A 21,429-nucleotide genomic window follows, 5' to 3' on the forward strand; every position below is an offset into this window, starting at 1 on the left:
ACAATACTGCCTTTTGACAAAATACTGTCTCATCTCCAAATGTTTAGATGATCTTTTTATTCTCTCTGGCATTGTTTTGAATTCCAGTGCAAATGCATGTACACGGCCAAGCTGGTCTGTGCCATTAGAATTAATGTTTGTGATCTGCATAGATTCAAAGAGGAAAAGACTTCCTCAGACTTAACCAGGTGTAGGGTCCAGGTTGCCTCTCTTCTCATGTTTAGCGGTGGCGTATAGATTAAACTTCAGTAGATGACACTAAGGAACTGACGGCAGATTTTCATATGTTGCTGAACAAACTGAATTTCTTTGGAAGTGTCACAGCTCCTTTTATCCTGGGTAGTTGCTGTGAGCCCCTTGTGACTCCAAGCGGAAGCGATTCCCCTACCAAATGTGCACAGTGTATTTTCCATCCTCATTGTGTCTAAAAGGGGAAGAACCCTAAATTGTAATCTCCCCCTTCTGTCATTGCAACTTGTCTGCGTTTCTGGTGGCACAGCTGGATACCAATAATGTTGGTTAATGCAGTGGTTTGGTTTGGGCTTCATCTGCCTGCCAATTTTTTGAATCGGGGGGGGAATTTTTACTTCATAACAAACTGGTGGCTATTTTGCTTGGCAATCTTTCTCTTTCCAACCACCTGCTGCAAAGTCTGGGGGTGACACGTTGTTTTAAAATGTCCTGGACCCACCATGTTTTTGCTTAATTCCCTGATTTGCGTAAGACCTTAGCAGGTCAGCGCTTTATCCCAGACCTCTGCTGGGTGGGTGAGGCCAAAATATCCAAAGAATGCTTGTTGCGGTTGCTGTTGTATCGAGGTACACTTTGAGGTGTTTTGGATTTTCTTTAGAGCCTGTTTCTCCAAGAAAGAACAATTAGGGTAAGTTGAGTCAGAGTTGAGTTGGGGGAGTACCTGGAAACTCCACATTTTCTGGGAGTTAGAACAGCAAAAAGGTGATGATGTTCCTGGCAGTGATGGGAGTTTGGGCTGCCAAGATGAGAGGGGATGAGTTAAAATGAGTTGTACAGTAAAATGAGACAGACGTTTGCTAAGTTGGGTAAACTGTTGTGCTGAATAGCTTTTATTACTGAAATTGCGCAACAGCAAATACTCATTTTTTCCCTGAAAGTGCCTGGCTAGCAGGTGGCTGATAGTTTAACTCTCTAGAGTTAGATGAAGTTTTAAAAACCCTACAAGTGCTAAAAATCCTCAAACAGCTCCCCAAGGATTTAAAACATCCAAGGACCCTGAAATTCAGTGCTGGTTTGCAGGAAAGACAGAGAGGTAATAAAAGCAGGATCATCCTTCTGTGTTCTTAAGGTACCTGTAAACATACATGCAGCTTCTTTGAGATGTTTAACTTCTTTTCATTGGATTGTTTGTGATCTTAACATCAATAAACATAAAGCCACAAATGCTTCCAAAATTACATTTGATCATTGTGTACTATGGCTAAAAAAACCCAACAGCTCCTTGAACTATGTAGAGGTGTTTAGGACAAAAGTATTTACTGGAAAAGTATTCAATTGGGTGAATGCGTTTTAGTGCTAGAATGCCTATAGGACAGCTTTTATATAAGTTGCCATGTGTTTGCCTCACTGATCTTATTACTCTAAAACTTTGTTTTCTTTTGGGAAGAAAAAGAAAAAAGAAAAAGCAAACGCTAATACCTCTATTATCTGATAGAGACCTTCCAAATGATACAAATCTCATCTTTCCTGCTGTTCTGCTGTCTGCTTTCTCTAATGCTCTTTTTGTCATTGAGAGGTTATGACAACATGAGCCATATTGTATTTATAAACATCACGTGTTTCCTTGATATGACTTGCAGTGTCTGCCAAACAGAACACATGGAAGAAACATTTCTCCTTAGCTCAGCATTGGTTTTGGTTATACTGATTTCCGGGACAGGAAAAATGCCTTCCTTACTCAGATTTAACTTTCATGCAGTAGAGAGAAAGCCTCTGAGTGTCCACGAGCTTGCTTGAACAGAGACGCTGCAGCTCTTTTAGCCCACATACTTTGTCTGAGGAAAAGAGAAAAAGCACTTTATTTTAAAGAGAAGATGTAATGGCATGTATTGCTGAAACTAATTCTGAATTAAAATACCTGCCAAAGTTCGTCTAGAAACAGAACTTACCAAGAGATGTAAGGTAAGATGATGCTTACAAGTAATTAAAGATACCTAATTCCTTTTCTTCTTTTTTTTTTCCCAACTAAAAGATATTTTCAGATTAACTGGGAATTTAAATCAGAACAATGAAAACTGTTTCTTCTTCCTTGAGCCATATGAGAAAATAAACGCTTAATTGCTCTCTAAATCAGCAAACTTTACTCTCAGATTTTATATCTAGTTTCAAACCTACATATTAAACATAAACAGTCATTTTCCAACTTGACATTATAAATTTTGCTGGGATTTGAACAAAATATATAAAAGAAGTCTATGATGTTCTGGATTTTTTTTTTACTGATACGGATTTTACTACTTCTGCTTTGAATGGGTTGTCAGTAGTTGCCAATTATTTATGCAGCTACAGAGCTGCAGACAGTGAGAAGTAGCTGCATCAAATCAGACTGTGATGAAAGACTGTGAATGTACCTGTTCTCTTTCATTCATGTGTCCTTTGATATACAATACCTACTGCTGTATAAAGCCTAAGTTAGTGGGACAGTGGATAGAATTTTAAGGGAAAAGTCATTTTTTCATTTTAGCTACGCATAAAACAATAAATAAATTTCAAATGTTATCTGGCAAAAAGTTGGTCTGTTTAAAGATGCAGATCCTGCATTATAGTTGGATGGATACTGTGTTGTGGCTTTTTTAATACAATTCTATGTGCTTTGGTGTATTATATTTATTTCACAAACACCATGTGTAAGGAACATAACCATGTAGATCCTATTACTATACCAACATAGTAAAAAATATATTTTTAAAAAATTTTCAAACAATGAGGATGGATTTTAAGTTTATATCAAGCTGGCCATTGAAAGGAAGTGTCACATTCGTGGTATCAAACTGTTCAAGGAACAACCGTGCTGCACCCATGCAATAATCTTCCAGTTAGGCTAAGAGGAGCGTCATAGGGTGGATATCACAAACCAGTTACCTGGAAACTCCCAGAGAGTTTTGCCTGTGAAAACAGATCAACTTGCAACCACAATACAGTTGTTTTAGAGGAATTTTTAGGGAGAGGGTTCTTTATTTCCCACTAACAGGCCTGTATTCAAGCTCGCCTGCCTTTCATGTTGAGGTTTGCTTAGAGCTTGCCCTGGAGCTGATGAAGTTATTTAATGACAACAACATATGATCTGTCTTGTGTGAAGTTCTCTTCAGCCCTTCATTAAAATTAGAAGTCTTCCCTCTCACATAAGGCTGAGGTTCTCAGGCAAAACTTTCACTGCCTTCACTGGGAGCTTGCCCTGAATAAAAACATAAGGATTGGATTTGAGTCCATTTTTATTGTCTACTAGTTTCTGGTTTTATTCTTATTTCACCTCTTCTTACATAATATTTCCTTGTTCCAATTCTTTAGATGATACACTTTTTTTTTCCCCCCCACTGGCCTTGCTTTTTGTAGAACTATTTGCACTAATTTGGCTGTTTGTTTACTTGAAATTCCTAAGTGTCTGGCAGAGTCAGATGTTGCCAGAGCTCCCTGAACACATTGACAGATGATAATAATGCTTATGGCTGTGACGTCCCCTATTAGGAGGGGAGGACCTCTTTTACCTTATCTGAATTGCTGGAGTCCTGTAGGCCAAAGTCCAACCAAGCTTTATGACCTCCAGGTAGCTTTCCGAATGAGCTGTTACTTGAACAGGGGTTAAAAGTCACTTTGTGGAGGTGGATGCTTTGGTACTGCAGTTCCTAGAACCCAAGTAAAGTTAGAGGCAGTGGTTTTTTTCATCTTCAGACCTGCCATTTGCTTGTCACCTTAGCGTTCCCAAGAAGTTTTTCACAAATGCAAAACATGTTACTTCATGGTCATGACCCAAATTTCCTGCTTTCCACCGAGTCTCCACTTCAGTATATTATTACTTACCTGCTTCTAGATAAGCCTAATGAATACTAAAGAGAATTAATTCTGTCCCCACTTCCTTTTAACAAAGAGGAGTTAACCAGTACGTGGCGTCTAAACCCAGCTACATATCTGAGGACCTTGATTCTTCTCCATGTTGGATCCTACTTTTTCTAATAAGGGCTCTGGAAACCTAATCAGACTTCTGAAAATATGAGCAGTAAAAATATCTTTTCTTGGATACATGTAAGATCTGGGGTTAAAAAAAGCCTCAGCTGGCAAAAGCAAGACAGTTGCAAATATCAGCAGGCATCATTGCAAATTAGAACTCCGTGTGACTAAGTGAAAAGACCGAAAGGGTGTGTTGGCTAAAGGGCTAGTCCCTCCGTCACTTAATATTTACTATAGATAGCTTGACCTCAGGATAAACTAGGTTGTTTACTTCAGTCATGCTGATCAATTTGTGTATTTTGGGGGGTAGAAGGAAGTAAAATGAAAACAGAGGGCTCAAACAGTATAGGAAGAAGTTTGTGATCTAGGACGACTCTTAATTGAGGCACTGACAGCACCTCTACTGTTGCAGAAGATGTATTTACAACTGCAAATACTGCTGGGCCTTATAGGTATGAGATGCAGTGCACCTTAGACACTTAGATTGCAAAATACAGGTGTTTAAAAGGCTTCCATGACCATTGCTCCTGCCGATAGTGCTGACTCCAAAACTCAATGCAGCAACTTATTTCTTCTGATTTGCTATGTCCTTACATTGGAATAAACCGCTGGCTACAGGTGTAAACAAGCTGCCTAGGTCTTTTAACTATCAATCAGGTCTGTTCTATAACATTTTTATATTATTTACGTCCTAACCTATTCCATATATCTGTAATAGAAATTGTGTTTTGACTCAGTTGTTTGGTAATGCCAGATGAGAGCAAGGGTTATGCTTTCCTTTATGTTCATTTAACCATATCAACTTGTTCAGTTTTATTTGGCTTCAGTGCAGTAAGAAGAGATACAAATATGGAACAAAAATAAGAGCTGAGTCGTTAGTACAGCGAGTCAGAAAGCCATGCATTTATTTTGATTTATGAGTGTAGTTACTAACAGTATTTCTTTTTTTAAAGAGCAGAAATCTGATATACAGCATATTTAAACCAAATAAAAATGCTGATCTGTACCAGAACTGTACATGTTTGAAACTATTCCTTTTTTGGAAAAGAAAAAAGGATGACCCCATCAGTTCAGTAGTGCCCTGAGGAAGTGCTGAAATTGAGACTGGACTGAAGGGTTTAGCTCCCTGTGTCGGTGGTGACTGTCTATGTTACGCCCATGATGTGCTTGATCTCTTCAAGGAGAATGGGGAGGGGGAGTGGGGAGGAAATATTTGCTACATCTTCATGAATTACATGACTCCTGTTTGTTCTCATAAAATTCTACCAAAAAAGCAGCTGTGGAAAAGCAAAAGAAAGAAACAGTTGGTTTGAAAGCAAAAGAAGCAGTTGGTTTGAATGCAGCACTAGTTATGAGGGGTGTCATAATGTTAAATTTAAAAAAAAAAAAAACAAAACCAAAAAAACCCCCAAACCAGTAACAGCTTTTATCTGTTCACTCCAAACAGTCTAATAGCTTATGGGATGGGTGGGCCATGCTATACTGATGAGATAAATGTGGATATTGGCAAACCAATGATGTAATTATGTAAATCCGACCTTTTTAGGATTGAAATGTGTTATGTTCCAGTGTGTTTATATTTTTGTCATTTGTGATAACACCCTAAAAAATCTTGGCTGAAATGCCAAGAGGTTTCTTAGTGTACTCACCACGCTATTCTGTTTGGAAAGTACACTAAGGAAGCATTGGAAAATCAAACATGAGAGATTTATTAATGTCTCTCTGCTTAATTGAATAATTTTAACATTTTTTTAAAACTCTCACATTCCATTTGTTTGTAGGAAATGAAATACACTCGTAAATATGCAGAAATTAGTGCCTGCTAGGTTCGCTGGTCTGGATGTTTGTCTTGCCAATCAGGAATAAAGTAATGCAGACTGGTAGCAGGGAGATAGCTCAAACAGTGAAATGTAGCTGGGGAAATAAACCTCCATCCAGAGGCACTGTGATCTCAGACAGGCCAATGCAAAAATGTGCATGCATCATTTTGCTCAGGTGGCCTAAAACCTGGCTAGACTGGAAGCCCTTGTGGGACTGACTGCTCTGGGTTAGGCTTTAAGTGGCCCTGTGCTCCCTTCCCTTCCAGGCAGTGTTTGCCCCGTGTGTCACCAAAGTTGTCTCATTGACAGCTAATCTGTGACAATGTCAACTAGGGAGTGTCAACAGGTTCTGTACAGGTGTAACCAGGCTGGTCCAAATACAGAGCCTGCTCGTCTAGCTAGATTTAAGATGATGCACGTTGTAAGCTCAACATTTTATGGCAAGACATGTAATATTGCTTTGCCCTTATCTTCCTGTTGGATTCTTGGTTTACACCTGAAAAAAGGTGGTTTAGTCTAGGAGTGGGAAGGGCCGTTGGACATTATGATGTGTGGTCAGGGCATTGATAACATGATGGAATTGATATGTGAAAGGTTTTCTGAGAAGTAAGGGCTGCATGTGCATGCACGCACACGTAGGGCACGTCTCGCCACTTGTCAGAGCTTGGTAGTGATTTCAGCAAACGAGAATTTCTGTTGTCCCCCACTAATGACCAGATGTGTACAAGGGGCAACAGGTTGGATCCACCAAGGTGGATCACAGCAAAGTCCATTGCATGGACTAGCAAGCAGCAGCTGGAATGAAGCTGCCATTACCCGTTCTAGTTATAGTATTTCAGCTTGACTTATAAGGAATAAAGAAGGAAAAAATAGGATGAAAAACAGAGCAGAGAGTGAGCTAAATGAAAAGACATATGGGCAGGCTCACTATGAAGAATTAGGAAAAAAGTCTAATCCTTATAAGCTTAGGGTAGAAATTGCTGCCCACTGCAGTCAGTGGCAAGAGGTTGGGAACACCAAAGGGCAGCTTGTCCCACCCAGCTATAGAGGGAATGAGCTGACTCTGGAGGGTGCCTGGCTGACTGGCTTTTAATGCAACGTTAGGTGAGACAAATCCTCAATGCAGAGCAACTAATAGCACCATCTTAACTTTTGAGAGGTGCTTAATGCATATATATGTCTGCGATACATAGTGTGATACTTTCCTATAGCTAGGAAAATGTCTTTGTTTAAATCAGTACAGAAATGAGGGGGAAGCATGAGGTTTAAATTACAGGGTAGAGAGACAGACTGCAGACCTGACGTAATAGTTCAGTTTTGCAGAACCTTCTTCATGCGACTCCAGTGAGAGTTGGCTATATTTGCTCTAGTAAACTTAAAATAAATTTTGAGAGGCTTAAAGAGTTTCCAGCACAGGATTTCCCACTTGTACTTGCTTGCCTTTAATTTTTTAAATCCCTAAAAATCTAAAATACCTGAATATGTTGATCTGCCATCACCAAAGGATAGGCCAAAAATGTACTGGTGGTATGCAAAACGTGTATGTATGTATGCATACGTAATGTTAATATACATGTTAGAGTGCGGCACTGTTGTCTTGGAGCTCAGATGCTCACTTGGGTGCTGGTTCAAAGGCTTTGTGTGTAGGTTGCTCCACACTGCAAGCTCCAGCTGTTCTACTGCGTGTGCTTCTTTGCCTGCAGTGAAGCTCTAGAGCTGCATGTCCCCTTTGCAGTGGTTCAGCCTAGCTAGTAGTTATGTGCTCTGTGGTGTGGGAGGGCTTTTTGTTTGTTTGTTGGCATTTTTTTTAAGAACTAGGGAGATTGGAATAAGTATAAGAGAACTTTATGGTACTTGTGTCTACCCTGAGGCATATCTGTTTCACTGCATGCCTTTGGAATCAGTAAACAGAAGGAATAACAAACAATAAGTATGTTTAGGAGAAGATATGCAGTCTGTACATAATCTCAAATCCAGTACGTGTCAGGCAGCCAGAACTGTTCTGTTCCCTCCCCGTTTGTTTAGCTTGGCCTCTCAAATTCAGCGAGCTTCTGTAGGATTTTCAGTCTTCAGGGAAACGCCACACACATCCTTGTAGGTATAAATATGGGTAGCGGGCTGGAGAGCTGTTGTGGGAAAGTTGAGGCCAATTTGAAAGAGTTATTCAGGGTCATGGAGAGCAGTGTGGCCTGCAGGGTAGCACCAGCACAGCCTGGGTGGGTGCCAGGGTGTGTGTTACCTCAGTGCCTTTGTGAAGGACGGTAACTTGGGGGTCTCTGTTCCGCTCCCCCACTTTTGCCATGCGGAAGCAGTTCAGACTTAGATCAGGATTGGATAGGACCACTTTTTTTTTCCTCTGCTGAATATTTGGAGGCAAAGCTAGGGGTCAGTCTCTCTCCTTTCATTGTAGAAAGTGGATAACCACTCAGAGGTTTCTGTCACGGTGCTTGCCTAAACAGAGAGAAGAAAGATGCTGATGATGGCTCTCCAGTTTACTTCAAGAGTCTTGTGTATCAGAGGCTGCAGATTTAGGAGATCCTGCAGACACCTCTGTATGCAGGTCTTTGTCCTTCTACACTGTTGGTTTCTTGGATCAGAATTAGAAGCTGGGTGGGCTTATAGGACTGTTGAAGTGGCATGGACTTTCCTTGGCAAAAAGAACACCCCCAAAAAACCCAAACCCAACCCAAAAAACACAGGAAAAAAATAATTCTTCTTTTGTAATACAGCTGTAAAAGCCGTCATCAGCAAACTGTCTTCCCATGTGGATTCGGCTGGACTGAACTAACTTGTTGCATTTAAGCAAAACCCCGTTGATTCCATCACAAGCTTTGTTCCAGAGTGCTGAGAACGAAACCAAGTCCTGAACTGGTGACAAGCAATCCAGCCTGTAAGTGCTTCCCTGTTTTCTGTCAAGGAAATGGTTGTTTACAGCAGTACAAGGCATTAACTGCTTAATTATTTCCATCCATGAAAGTATTATTAAGGGAATAGGAACCCAAAGAGCTGTTACCAGGAACAGAAAGAACTTTGATCATCAGTCAAGCAGTAAGTTATGTCTATGCCACATGTGTATACCCTACGGTAGACTTCAAAATATTCTCTGGCTTTATAATTGTGTCTCTAACATTTTTTCCACTTAAAAATGAGGGAAGCAAACAGAAAATAAATTAATGTGATGGGCAAATTGATGGAAAGGTCCAATGGACCAACATTGTTAATAATGTAGAAGAAAGTAGGGTGACTGACAATTTAGCTCAGTAGTAACTTGGGCCTATCATTAACATAGACATTAACATTGATTTTAAAGTAATAAGCTAACCTAAATTTCCAGGCCTGATCTCAATGAAGCATAGGGTGTTGCACCTCTTAGGGGCATGCCCTTTGTTTATACAGGGGGTTAAACTAAAAAGAAACTCTTGTTCTGTACAGTACGTTATAAACAAATATATGGCAAGTAATTAAACACGGGATAATACATGGCAAGTTAGACAAGGCTTGAGGGCTCTGATAAAGTAATTGAAATGGAAAGTGATGCTCGAATGGTTTGTATGCATTGTTAGAACCTACAAATTAAATTATAGCCTTGGTAATGATATATCTGTGCAATATTTATGATGTTGTGCCTGATGTATTTTAAAATTAAAAAAAGATTCATTCCTTTCATGAAAAAACTTTCTGTATGCATCAGACGTACTTGAAGACTGTTCTTGCATATAGTGCCAGATGTATGGAGGACTAGTTATAGTATGTCTAATGTTCTGGGATATACTTTATCATGCTAGAGTCCAATTACTGAAAATGTGCACCATACCAGCTTGCAATTCATTGCAGAGAAACTGCAGTGAAATATAATGGTCTTTTTTATCCTGCATATTAGCATAATAATGTGATTTCTCACTGCCGGTTTGATAGCCTGTAAGGAAGGATGTGGATGGAAGAATACACTCTGCAACTGTTGGAAAGCATGTGTGGCATAAGAGTGTAGTAGGATAATTTGCTTGTATTTTTTACTCTTGATGTTTTTGAGTCAGGTTGGTCAGCAGACCTAAGCAGCTTTTTAACTAGGTCAAGTATATACATCCATTCATTAAAAGGGGATGCTTGACTGGTTAGTTAAACCTGCCAAATATAAACCAGATGCTTCAATAGTAAATACTGCTTTACTCCTGTACTGCAAGAAACTAGCCTTGACAGATTAAATTTGAAATAAAAATAAATAGGTTTAACATTGTTTCTGTGCCATAGTAATACTTTATTATAGTTCTAGTGTAAATATTTAATAAAAATATTTTAAAATATTTTACAGTGAAGCTGAAAACTGAACATCTAAGACAAAATGAATATTTTTTATATTTCTGAAAAGGCTGTTTATATTACACTACATATGAATTTTGTGAAGTTCTGGTCAGGAGCAATAATGGCATACAAATTTACAATGTACATTACAAATCAGAACACAAAGCAGCTGTCTACAAAGATGGAGGACTTCTCTGCAGTTGGACTGGGTGTAGTAAGGGGTGGAACACCTGGATTTTTAGTTTTGGCTACCAGATCTGCTCTGATCTTTGTCCTGTTACTTAAATGCTTTGTGTCAGAGTGCCCTTTTGTAGCAAAAAATGAACGATGCCTCCCTCAGTAATGGCTGAGAGACTGAGAGCAGCGCTGTGAAACAGAAATGTTACTCCAGTAAGGTCCCATTATAACTGGTTCTTTACAGCGATATTAGCTCATCGTCATGTGCCTAAGTTGTATTTTGATCCTTTTGAATGCCAGTCATGATTATATAGGCGACTCTTTACTTGCATTAAAACAAAAACAAGCAAAAAAAACCCCCCAAACCAGCAAAAAAACCCAACCCCCCCAAACCAGAAGATAACTGCAGGACTAGCAAGTGTTCGTGTCATGAGATTTTCCCCTGTGATATTTAAGTGCCATCTCTTTTAGACTGTGTTTTTAAGAAGACATTTTCTGCATTCTGTGGTCTTTTGGGATGAGGGGATGGGAGGGAGAGGAGCATCCTTTCTGTTTGAAATTGGTTTTTTACATTTGCTTTCTCTGTTGTGCCTTTTTTTTTAAAAAAAAGAGCCCTAATCATAATGGCCAGTGTGGTGTGCTGCAGAGATGACAATGAGATTGATTTATGGGGGCCCCAAAGTTCAGGTTAGCCAAGCAGCTCAGGTGCCTGGTTAATGAGTAGACAGCCTCCTCCACAGGAGGGGCTTGCGCTTCCTTCTACCAAATGTCACTACCAGTTGGAGTATGTGAAAGGCTTCTAAGGTTTATAACTTCTGTATTTTTTTCTCAAATTGTATGTACTGGATTTGCTAAATAACTGGAGGTCTTCACCTGTTGGGGAATTAATATGTATGTGTTTCATGTTGCCTTTAAAATGCACTCTCTTACCTAAACAGAGGTTACTCAGTTTTATTTATGGCTTTCTCCTTTGTGAGTCTCTCTTGTGCTTCATTCCATAATGTTAGTCTTTTTCTATACATCTTATAGGCACACATTAAAAAATGGTTGAGCGATTGAATCACATAGCGTTGCACAGTTTGTGACTGGGTGACATGCCAAGGAGGTTATTTAGTGACTAATTTTGAAGGGGAGGAGAAATTGCAGGCTTGTCATGTGGAAAAGTACTTCAGTCTATTGAAGCGGCATTACTTAGATGACCGGGTAAAGCAAGACGGCCTGCCCCTGTTGTGAGCAGAGGGAACAAGGAACATTTTTAGTGTTTCAAAACCTTTTCCCAGAAGGCATGGATATACAAAATATTATACTGTAGACTGAGGATTTAGATTCAAGGCTGAAAACAAAAAGTGCTTTATTAGAAGAAGTGGAACCAAATGTTCATCTCACTGCTTTAGCCATACAGGTGATTTCCTTAAGTAACAGTAAGTGGCTTTAATTATTTCAGAGCAAAAATCTTATCAACCATTGTTTTATTTGCCTGTAGGTAACAATGTTTAAGTGTAATAAGAGTGCTGCTGTTATTAATTGTAGGAACAAATACTCAGAGTAGCATCGGGATAGCTGAAAGAGCAGACTGTGTAGGACTTGGTCTGAAACTCTCCTCTCTGCTTGTTTGCATGATCCATCTTCAGCATGCGCATTGACTTAAAGCAAGGTGAAGCAATCAAACATTATTTTTGATATTACCATTAAATTTGTTTTGTGGTTAGCTTAGAATTTTATGGATCTGTTTTACATCCAGTAAAAAGTGAACTAGGTATTCTTTGTTTTCCCCATGGGAGCTTTAGGATGTGGTATGAATTAAGTTTATATGTGGTCAGGGATATAAAAGGACATACTGAGACATGTAAAACACCTTGAGGTAAAACATTTGGATCACTATAGGGACTGGGTTCATGCATTAAAGATAGAGGTATAAAATAAGGGACAATAATGTTAAGAATGTGTTTGATGCTCTGTGGCATGGAAAGGGGAGGGATGCTGTGGCTGAGCTTCAAGCCAGTGTATGGGCAGTTACAATATGGTATCCTAAAAATTCTGTTTTTGAGGATTAAATAATGCTTATGCCATAATCTTTGTGTACATCTGCACAGCTGGCAGGAAGGTATGGAGACTGGATGATGCAGTGATATTGAGTAGTATGGTGACAACACCTGATTAAGGTTCACTCAGGATGCCTCCTTTCTGGAGGGTCATTTTTATGTGCTCGAAATTCCACCTCCTAGGATAGTGAACATCATCTTCTGGTTCTCCTATTTTGTTCATGTCAGTTTCTAGCTAGCTGAGCATGGCAAAAAAAGGTCTATGAACATAGAAACTGGAGGACTGGGTAGATTCACCATCACTTACCATTACAGGCTCATCCTAAGAAACATCTTCTGTTGGCTGATCGCAGCACTGTTGATCAAGGGAAAGAAAAAACATAGAATTAGGAGCATAAATGGAATAAGAAAAACACAGTGATTCTCTTGCCATATCCATATATGTCCAACTAAGTATTCTGTTCTGGTGTAATCAGTCACTAGAACCAGAAAATTACAGTTGCATAGATGTTCTGAGTTTTTAACTCAAGTCTTCTTTCACCGTAATACAGAGATTTTACAGCTGGGCATATACCAAAACTGTGCAAAAGGAGCTAAAGAACTGAAACCTAGATGTATGCTAAGAATGGGAAGTTAATTATAGTGAATGCTGAGATTTCTCAGGGGGTTCTGCAACTCCTTGTCTGGAAAATTATCCAGGAGAAAACAATGGAAATATGTGGGACATGTTAAGAACAGCTAGCTGGGTCTTGGAGTTCCCCATTCATGGGAAATTTGAACATTTGAAATCAGTTTTGTTTTACCAGCATGTGGTTCCCATAATGAAAAACAATTGTGAACCTTGGCAGCTCCTACAGCCTTGTACTGTGAGGCCAGACTCAGCTGAAGCCAGGTCTCCAACTTAGCCTAGGTCAGCTGTTTCACGGTCTGAACTGTCTCTTTTGGGCATCAGGGGGGCCGTTCTTAGCCAAAATTGCCAAATAAACTTCTAGTCTGGAAGTACTGCTGAGGAGCAGTGGACATTGAAACATCTGGCATGTCTTGCTACTTTGTCTAGAAGATCACCCCAAAACTACCAAGTACCCACTCTGCTGAAGAGACCATGGAAGAGCTAGACTCTGACTGAGTTGCCCCAGGTCTATGAATCTGGAAAGCCAAAGCTCTGGAGCGCTACAGGGATGTCTGATAAGAATGTCAGTGAAATGACTGAAATCTGCTGGGTGTTTTTTTTCCAACTTTTGTCTCTACTGATGTTTTTACCAAATGTTTCAGCTCTATTGGATTAGCATTGTCTGCTGAAAGTATTTTTCATTGGAAAGTTCCTGACCAGAAAAAGCTAAAAATTATGCTAATTTGTTTGTAGTTTTCAAGTGTGGCATTTGGGCAGCTGGAGGAACCCGCAGCTGCAGCCAGTCTGGTTTCTTTTCTGTAATGACCCAATAGAATGGGGGTATTTATAAGAATTAAAAAGCAGACAATGAGAAGGCAAGAACAGCTAAGTGTGGCAACCTCTCAGTGATGTCTGATAGCATAAGGATTTGGCTTCAGACAGATGGTCATGGTACAGATACTTGAAAAATTTCATTTTCAGACTATTTACCAATTCTGTAATTTTCAAGTGCACTATTTGTTATAGTAAATTATATTATTTTAGAAATATTAAAACCATACAGGACAGGTTTTTTGCAAAAGCGGATTTCTGTTTTCAGCTGTCCAAACCCAACCTGAATGAAAGATCAGTCATGACAGAAGTGATATCATATAGTGCAACTACTGATTAAAATGAGGTTTTTGGACAACTAGTATAGTAAAGCTGTCTATTTATTTTTATGAAGAAAGAACAAAGTAATGGATTGTGTTGTTGTTGGATTTGGGGTTCTTTAATTAGGTCTTTCCTTATTAGAAAAGTGAAGGATTGCCTCACCTTTTAGGGGATTTTCTTCTAGTGAACAATTTCCATAAAAGGTCTCTTTACAGACAGATGGATTTATCCCTATCATATCAGTACTTAGCATTTCTGTATTTTTTTTTATCAAAGATTCTCCAAGCTGTTGATAAAATTCTTTGCAGGTGTCCTCTGTTTACTGTTGGGTGAGCCAGCTTGAGGAGCATAGGTGCAGTGTCCTCAGGGAAACGCAGAGTATCAATGGGAGAGTAAGAAAAGTAACAGCTTCGCATGCCTGAGGGGTGATTAATGGAGTCTGCTGGGAACTCCAGGGTGTCTCCAAGAGGCTGCATGGATAAGCTCCATCTAGGAAACATGCTCCGTGTAGGTATTTTGGCAGGCTGAAATCCTTGGGGCAATGCCAGTTGCTGTGTTCTCTGTTGACGTAGACAAGGCCTGGGAGAGCAATGGGAAGGGCTGCCAGGTCAGAAACTCTGGCCCACTTCTCCCTTTGCCCGTGTTTTGCTATGAGATGTTAGCAGATAGTGGCATGAGTCAGGCTGTACCTTTAGTATCCAGCTGCATGGTGAGGTGAAGGGTTGGTGTGGTGCCGATGAATCAGTGGTAGGCTTAGTGCTTATGGCTAGCTGGCACTGCCCTGGTGTGTGTGCAGGCACGGCTCTGTGTGCCCTGTCTGGCATGCGCCACAGGTGCAAATGATGTGTTGAAGGCAACTGGAGAGACAGAAGTAAGGCTGGTTTCTTCATTCTGAGATGCCCATGTTGGGACGGACTGCAAGAGTGACCTATGAGATAGGACAGCTGTAACAAATTTACAATAAAGATGAGCATAGTGTTGTATTAGTCCTGATGATGGATGACAAGACAGACTGAATTGAACTGCAGAAATCACCAGCTGTTGAACCACGGAATAGCAGCTTGCTCTCTGCTGTCCGTGAGGCTTACGATACCACAACCCTGTCCTTCTTTCAGTGGAGCCCTGCTATTCGAGAGGCCAGGGGCCGCCACAAGCTTTGTATTCTGCTGTATGCAGAGAGAGACGCTGGGTCTGCCTGCCCTTTATGTGAGCTACCAGAAGCAAGACTCTTTGTAAGGTCATCCTTTTAGGTGGATGGCTGGCTGGTTTGCTACCTTTCTGCATATAGTCATTTTCAAAACACAGCAAGTTATTGAGTATGCCAACTAGTTTTGAAATAAAGAACTTAACTGGGTTTATATGATGTTTACTCTTTAGTATATAGAAACAAGACACTTCAGTGTCTCTATTGCTGTGTTTAAAAAAAAATAAATCCAAATCTATATCTTATAGACTTAAGTGTCATTAGACTGACCAAAAAACCTTCACAGCAGATACTTAAGCAAGATGTTATCTTTTTTTGCTGCAGAAAGTGACAGATTCTCAGTGATGTCTTTTCCCTTGAAATGTTTTATACAGAAATTGTTGCTAGCCTTTTGCCATATTTTAACCTAAGGATTGACAAAACAAGTTTCTATGTCAAAGATGTAAAGTCTACAGGCAGTAGGAACAAGGAAGAGCTGTGTCCTAAAGAAAACCACACCCTCAGGGAAACGTATTACATGGCTGGAGTCGAAAAGCGCATGATCCTGTGCTTGCACTGAAAAATCTTCTTCCTTTTGCCCTCAAAGCAATTGGCTGTGACAGCACCTAGTATTTAGAGGCTCAGATAAGCCCAGTCTCCTCTTTCTCTGTCCCTGAGTCATGCAGCTGAAGTCAAAGAACATGTGCCTCAAGACAGCCTGCATATTAAAGTACATGTTTTCACTGAGCAACATGGGGGGGGTTGTGATGGAGGGCAGGAAGAAGAAAAACAGAACAGAAAGTGGGGTATTTGTGAGAGAGAGCAGTGTGTCTCGAATATCACACAAAAGTTGTATAGATGAGAAGCAAGAAGAGACCATCATTCACGTTTTCAAAGTTGCCATTAGCAAAGAATCTGGAGATTTTGGAAAGAGAGAAAATATCAACCAGGTGGCAGAAGACAGTGTAATTAATCCAGCTGGTAGGGCTGCCTGGCTCCTGGTCACCAGCTCATGGCCCTGCCCAACCCACATGCCCCAGTGCACCTGCCCTGGGCACCCTGGACTCTGTCGCTCCGACTGCTCCCCCCTTCTGCAAACTCCACCCTGGGGCTGAGTCACGGCTTAACAGAGAAAGTGAACTTTTCAGGAAGGGGTTGTCTGCCCAGGCGTTTGTGCCCTGCTCAGCTCAACGGGGTCTTGATTCAGGCTGTGTACTCCAAGTCCTATTTTAAAGCAAAAAGTAAACAGCATTACATATGTCATTACTCAGACACAGGATTTTGAGCAATAGCTCAGCCTCGTGTTTGAACTCCTCATTTCCATCTTAATGTATGGCAATGCGTTAAGGTGGAAAACAGGAATTTTTCTTTGACAGATTTCTTTGACTTATGAGAAATGAATGAGCATATACAGGAATATGAAGTCCAGAAGTTAGGGGAAATTAAGCCTGTTGCTTTCAAAGCTTCCCATGGAAATTTTCTCCTCTCTACAAGGTAACACTGGAATTTTACTCTCGCCGCAACCCAGCGTATCCCAGTGACTATGGTTTCTGTGCCAGATACCGTTGCATCTGTTGTAGCCTTAGCTGAAGCAGCTAAACAGGAGTAAACAGCATTACATATGTCATTACTCAGACACAGGATTTTGAGCAATAGCTCAGCCTCGTGTTTGAACTCCTCATTTCCATCTTAATGTATGGCAATGCGTTAAGGTGGAAAACAGGAATTTTTCTTTGACAGATTTCTTTGACTTATGAGAAATGAATGAGCATATACAGGAATATGAAGTCCAGAAGTTAGGGGAAATTAAGCCTGTTGCTTTCAAAGCTTCCCATGGAAATTTTCTCCTCTCTACAAGGTAACACTGGAATTTTACTCTCGCCGCAACCCAGCGTATCCCAGTGACTATGGTTTCTGTGCCAGATACCGTTGCATCTGTTGTAGCCTTAGCTGAAGCAGCTAAACAGGGCATGGTATAGCTTGTACAGTAGAAACCAAGGAGGATTTTCTTTCTCTGGGCTCTTCTCTCAGTGCAAAACATCTATGGCTGCCCATCCCTGGGGGTGTGATCCCAAAGATGCTCAGTGTCAGTAGGAGTCTTTTTGTTCTGCTGGCCCAGGTCCAGAGTCTGAACACACATACAGCTCAGTGTGTTGCAGTGTTTCTTCAAGCCAATCGAAAACTATGCTGAAGGCCCACTGATAATTTTATTAATACTGTTTAGTTATATTATATTTTAAATTCCAGACTACAGTAATTCTCCGTGCAACTGAAAAAAACATCCCATGTTCCCCTTTGGCTGCATGACTTTTGTCTGGCTCATTTTTGACCCATCCCAGCACGCTCCTTTGTTCTGTTACACTTATTTATTATTGCTGCTGCCACAATCAGGTTATCTCCTTTCTTCTTTCTGATACCTGATACTCCAGACTTTTGATCTCTGGCCCTGGGGAACGTCATTTGTAATTTCCAAGTGTGGAGCCTGCTGTGATGAGAACAGCTATTGTTTATACACCACCATCACGATTCCCTTACCAGTGGAAAAAACTGTGGTGGAGCAGGAATAGAGTAGAATTTCTTGCTTCGTCTGCCATGGATCACTGTAACTGCAATGAATCCAGTCGGATTGTCAAGGCAAGGAGCACGAGGGGAGAAAAATGGTGACGATTTCAGATCAGCAACTTCCACTTCACATTCGCATGTGCTGTGTCACTTCAGGAACATGTAGTTGGGCTTGGTGACGCTCGGCTTTCTACAGTCCCTTGAAAGTGATAGGGAAGCTGAAGTTGCCAAGACAAATTTTAGAAGCTGTGATTTTTTTCTTATGTAGCTGGTGGAACCCAGCTGACTTTTTCATTTTCCTGTTTATCCACCTTATCCTGATGGCACTAGAGCAGGCACGAGATGCTTGCTAGAGGGAGAATTTCTCCTGTGTCTGTCATTGACAGTGTTCAACCATCTAAAGAGGTCATTGCTGGGCAGAGCAAGATGCTACAGGCTCAGAAACCCATGTATTCATTGTGGTATTTTGCCAAGGCCTCAGTTAACAAAACACTAATATGGTGGTATGGAAGTTTTCCCTTTCTTTTCCTTCCTTGCTCATTCCTTACTGCTGGCAGTTGCTGCTGCTGCTTACAAAACTATGATAAAATATTTGGTGACTTTCTGAGTGCGTCCTCCACAAACTGTCTGAAGCTCTATTATCTTTGGTTGCAACGAAGGAAACCCACAGCATGTGTTTTATAGGGGCTGTATTCATGCAGCTTGGGTGTCTTACAGTCAGTAAATGTTTGTATGTGTTGTTCTCCTGTGCTTTGTGTATCATTTGTGTAATAAAGACCACATCAAGTTGTTAGCAAAAGGCTAAATGCTGCACTGAAGCAAATGGCCATTTAGCTGCAGTATTTATTTTTCTTGTCTAAGGACTTCAGGTCTGTTTGTGATGCCAGAGTATCAGCATTTCCTTCCTGGTTTGGAATCAGTGAACTCTAGCTGGTGTGTCTGATCAATAAACTGTTTAAGTCTGTCACTGGCTAACATATACTTAGAATGCCTGGCACTGAAACCCCTAATTCCAGCTTTGGAAGCTGTGAATATCAGAATCTGGTAAGAAGGTATTTGCGTAGGTAAAAGCATTTTTAAAACTCTCATATCCCTTTAACGTGCAGCCCATTTCATTGCTGTTCATGGGTGTCGTTTTCTTCAGGCACTGAGGTCCCAGGGTGTTTTATTTATGCAGATGACAAATTATTTGGTCGAGGGAGGGTGTGTCCCTTTTTTCTCTGTAGATGTCGAGGTTGTCACAACTCACATCATGGTTTCCTCATTCAGTAATTTTATATCTTATAGGTTTTTCCTTTTCTTTCCAGATGCAGAGGGAAATTGCTTATACGGGCCGAGACGGCCCAAGTGCTTCCCGCCCCGGATCTGCCACACACCCTCCACATGCGATGCCCAGCTCTCCGCCCTCCACCCCGGTGCCCCACTCCATGCCTCCCTCTCCGTCCAGGATTCCCTATGGTGGGGGCCGGCCCATGGGTGTGCCAGGCAATGCCACCATCCCCAGGGACCGGCTCTCCAGCATGCCAGCCTCGCGCTCGATATCACCCAGCCCAAGCGCCATTTTGGAGAGACGGGATGTGAAGCCAGATGAGGACATGAGTAACAAAAACCTTGCCCTGATCCGAAATGAAGGTCTGTACGGTGACCCCTACTTGTTTCACGAGGGGAGGATGAGTGTGGCTGCATCCCACTCCGGACACCCCCTTGATGTGCCCGATCACATTTTAGCCTACCATCGCGGTGCCGTGAGGTCGTCGAGCACTTACTGCAATCCCTCTATGCAGCCTGAAATGCTGGAGCAGTCCCTGTACAGACAAAAGTCACGAAAGTACCCGGAGAGCCACTTGCCCACTCTCAGCTCTAAAACACCTCCTGCCTCGCCCCACAGGGTGGCTGACATGAGAATGATCGATATTCATCCTCACCATAGTGCTCACATTCCCCCACACACCATCCAGCCTGACAGGTCTTCCCCCAGCCGCCAGTCCTTCAAAAAGGAGCCGGGACCGCCTGTGTTTGTGGACGCAAAAGCTCGGAGCGCCCTCGGCCTCCCGGGCATGGCCGAGGCGGTGCCCTCTCCGGTTGACAAGCAGGCTTTTGGCTATGGGTCACCTGCGATGCCCAAGGACAAGGAGACAAGGTAAGGCAGAGCTGGGGCTTAATTTATGCAAATGAGAAACATTCCTAATCTGCACATCTTGTGTCATTTAACACCCAGGGGACAATGTAATGTGTAGGAGGCTGCTGCACTGGGCTGCAGTGTTTATTAGCCGTCTGTCAAGGTAGTTAGTAATTAGAGGAGACGCGACACCACCCGTTATTAATCTGAAAGTATTGTCAACCCATGATGAATCCCTAGTTATTTTCATTTGTGTAAATTTCAGTCATTGGAAAAAATATAATAAAATAAAATGATTAACTAGGATTTTTCTTTCCAGACAACCAGATCATGTTACAAGAACAAATGATGTTCTGTTCCTGCTAATAAGGGAATATATTTCACCCCCGTTAAGAATGACACTCTGATATTACAATTTTGGTTCTTTATGGAGTGGAGTTTTTCTCATCTAGTGTTAGGAAATGGGAAGAATTTATCATTACTGTCTTATCTCCTGTAAAACATGAATTTGCATAAAAATAGGACAGTTGTTTATAATAATGTTCCTCGAGGGGAAACTGCTGAGAAGAGCAAGTCTGTCCCAGGGAAGAAATTGAAACACGAATGCTGTTCCCAATGATTTTTCCAGCATCACAAATAGTTGGTGACCTGACTGTTGTTAACTTTTGTGCGCTGACAATGATGACAATGATCTCTCCTGTCTTTTTAAGGACCAGATTTACGCAAAGGTCTGTGAAAGCTTCTCCTGCCATAGACCCTGCCCTAGGAAAGAAAAATCATTATGCTGCCAGTCGGTTGCTATGTATTTGTATGAGTCGCGCTAATCTCTAGCGTATTGTCTGTGCTGTTAACTTTTATAGACCTCTTTAGGGAAGTGAAGATGAATAGCTGGAAAATGCTGAGCTCACAAGAGGCCAAAGGTAGCTGCTGACTGCTTTAACCACTGGGGAGATACGGAGCTTCATATAGCCCCCAAACTTCCCTTCCACCTGAGGAGCAACTTGCTCAACGATAAGTCGCTTCTGACCACACTTGGCCAGAAAAAAGAATGTGTTGTGAGGTCCACTGGTGGGAAGAAAATGGAGGATGGAAGAAAATCAGCTATCCACAAAAATTAGAGGCTAATAACTTGGTAGTTATGTTAACACAAGGGTATGAGTTAGGGCATATTACAAACTAGGGTCAGTGAAACCTGATTTGAACCTATTTATTTCCAAGAAAAAGATGCAGGTACCTGAAATTTCATTTCAAGCTTCCATTATTACAAC

The 21,429-nt window shown here is 41.2% G+C and overlaps 1 protein-coding gene across 7 annotated transcripts in view; it reads left to right on the forward strand.

Annotated features, from left to right (window-relative positions):
- Window positions 1-21,429, forward strand: part of KIAA1217 (KIAA1217 ortholog) — a 176,453-nt gene that overhangs the window by 105,820 nt on the left and 49,204 nt on the right. For all 7 annotated transcript variants that reach the window (XM_009634534.2, XM_035890155.1, XM_035890154.1 and 4 more), the window contains one exon: window positions 19,350-20,182. In XM_009634534.2, the coding sequence (XP_009632829.1) occupies window positions 19,350-20,182 (833 nt within the window). Of the gene's footprint in view, window positions 1-19,349; window positions 20,183-21,429 lie in introns of those variants that run through there.

Source organism: Egretta garzetta, unplaced genomic scaffold (genome assembly GCF_000687185.1).
Source record: "Egretta garzetta isolate BGI_Z169 unplaced genomic scaffold, ASM68718v1 scaffold142, whole genome shotgun sequence".
In the NCBI taxonomy this organism is placed as follows: domain Eukaryota; kingdom Metazoa; phylum Chordata; class Aves; order Pelecaniformes; family Ardeidae; genus Egretta; species Egretta garzetta.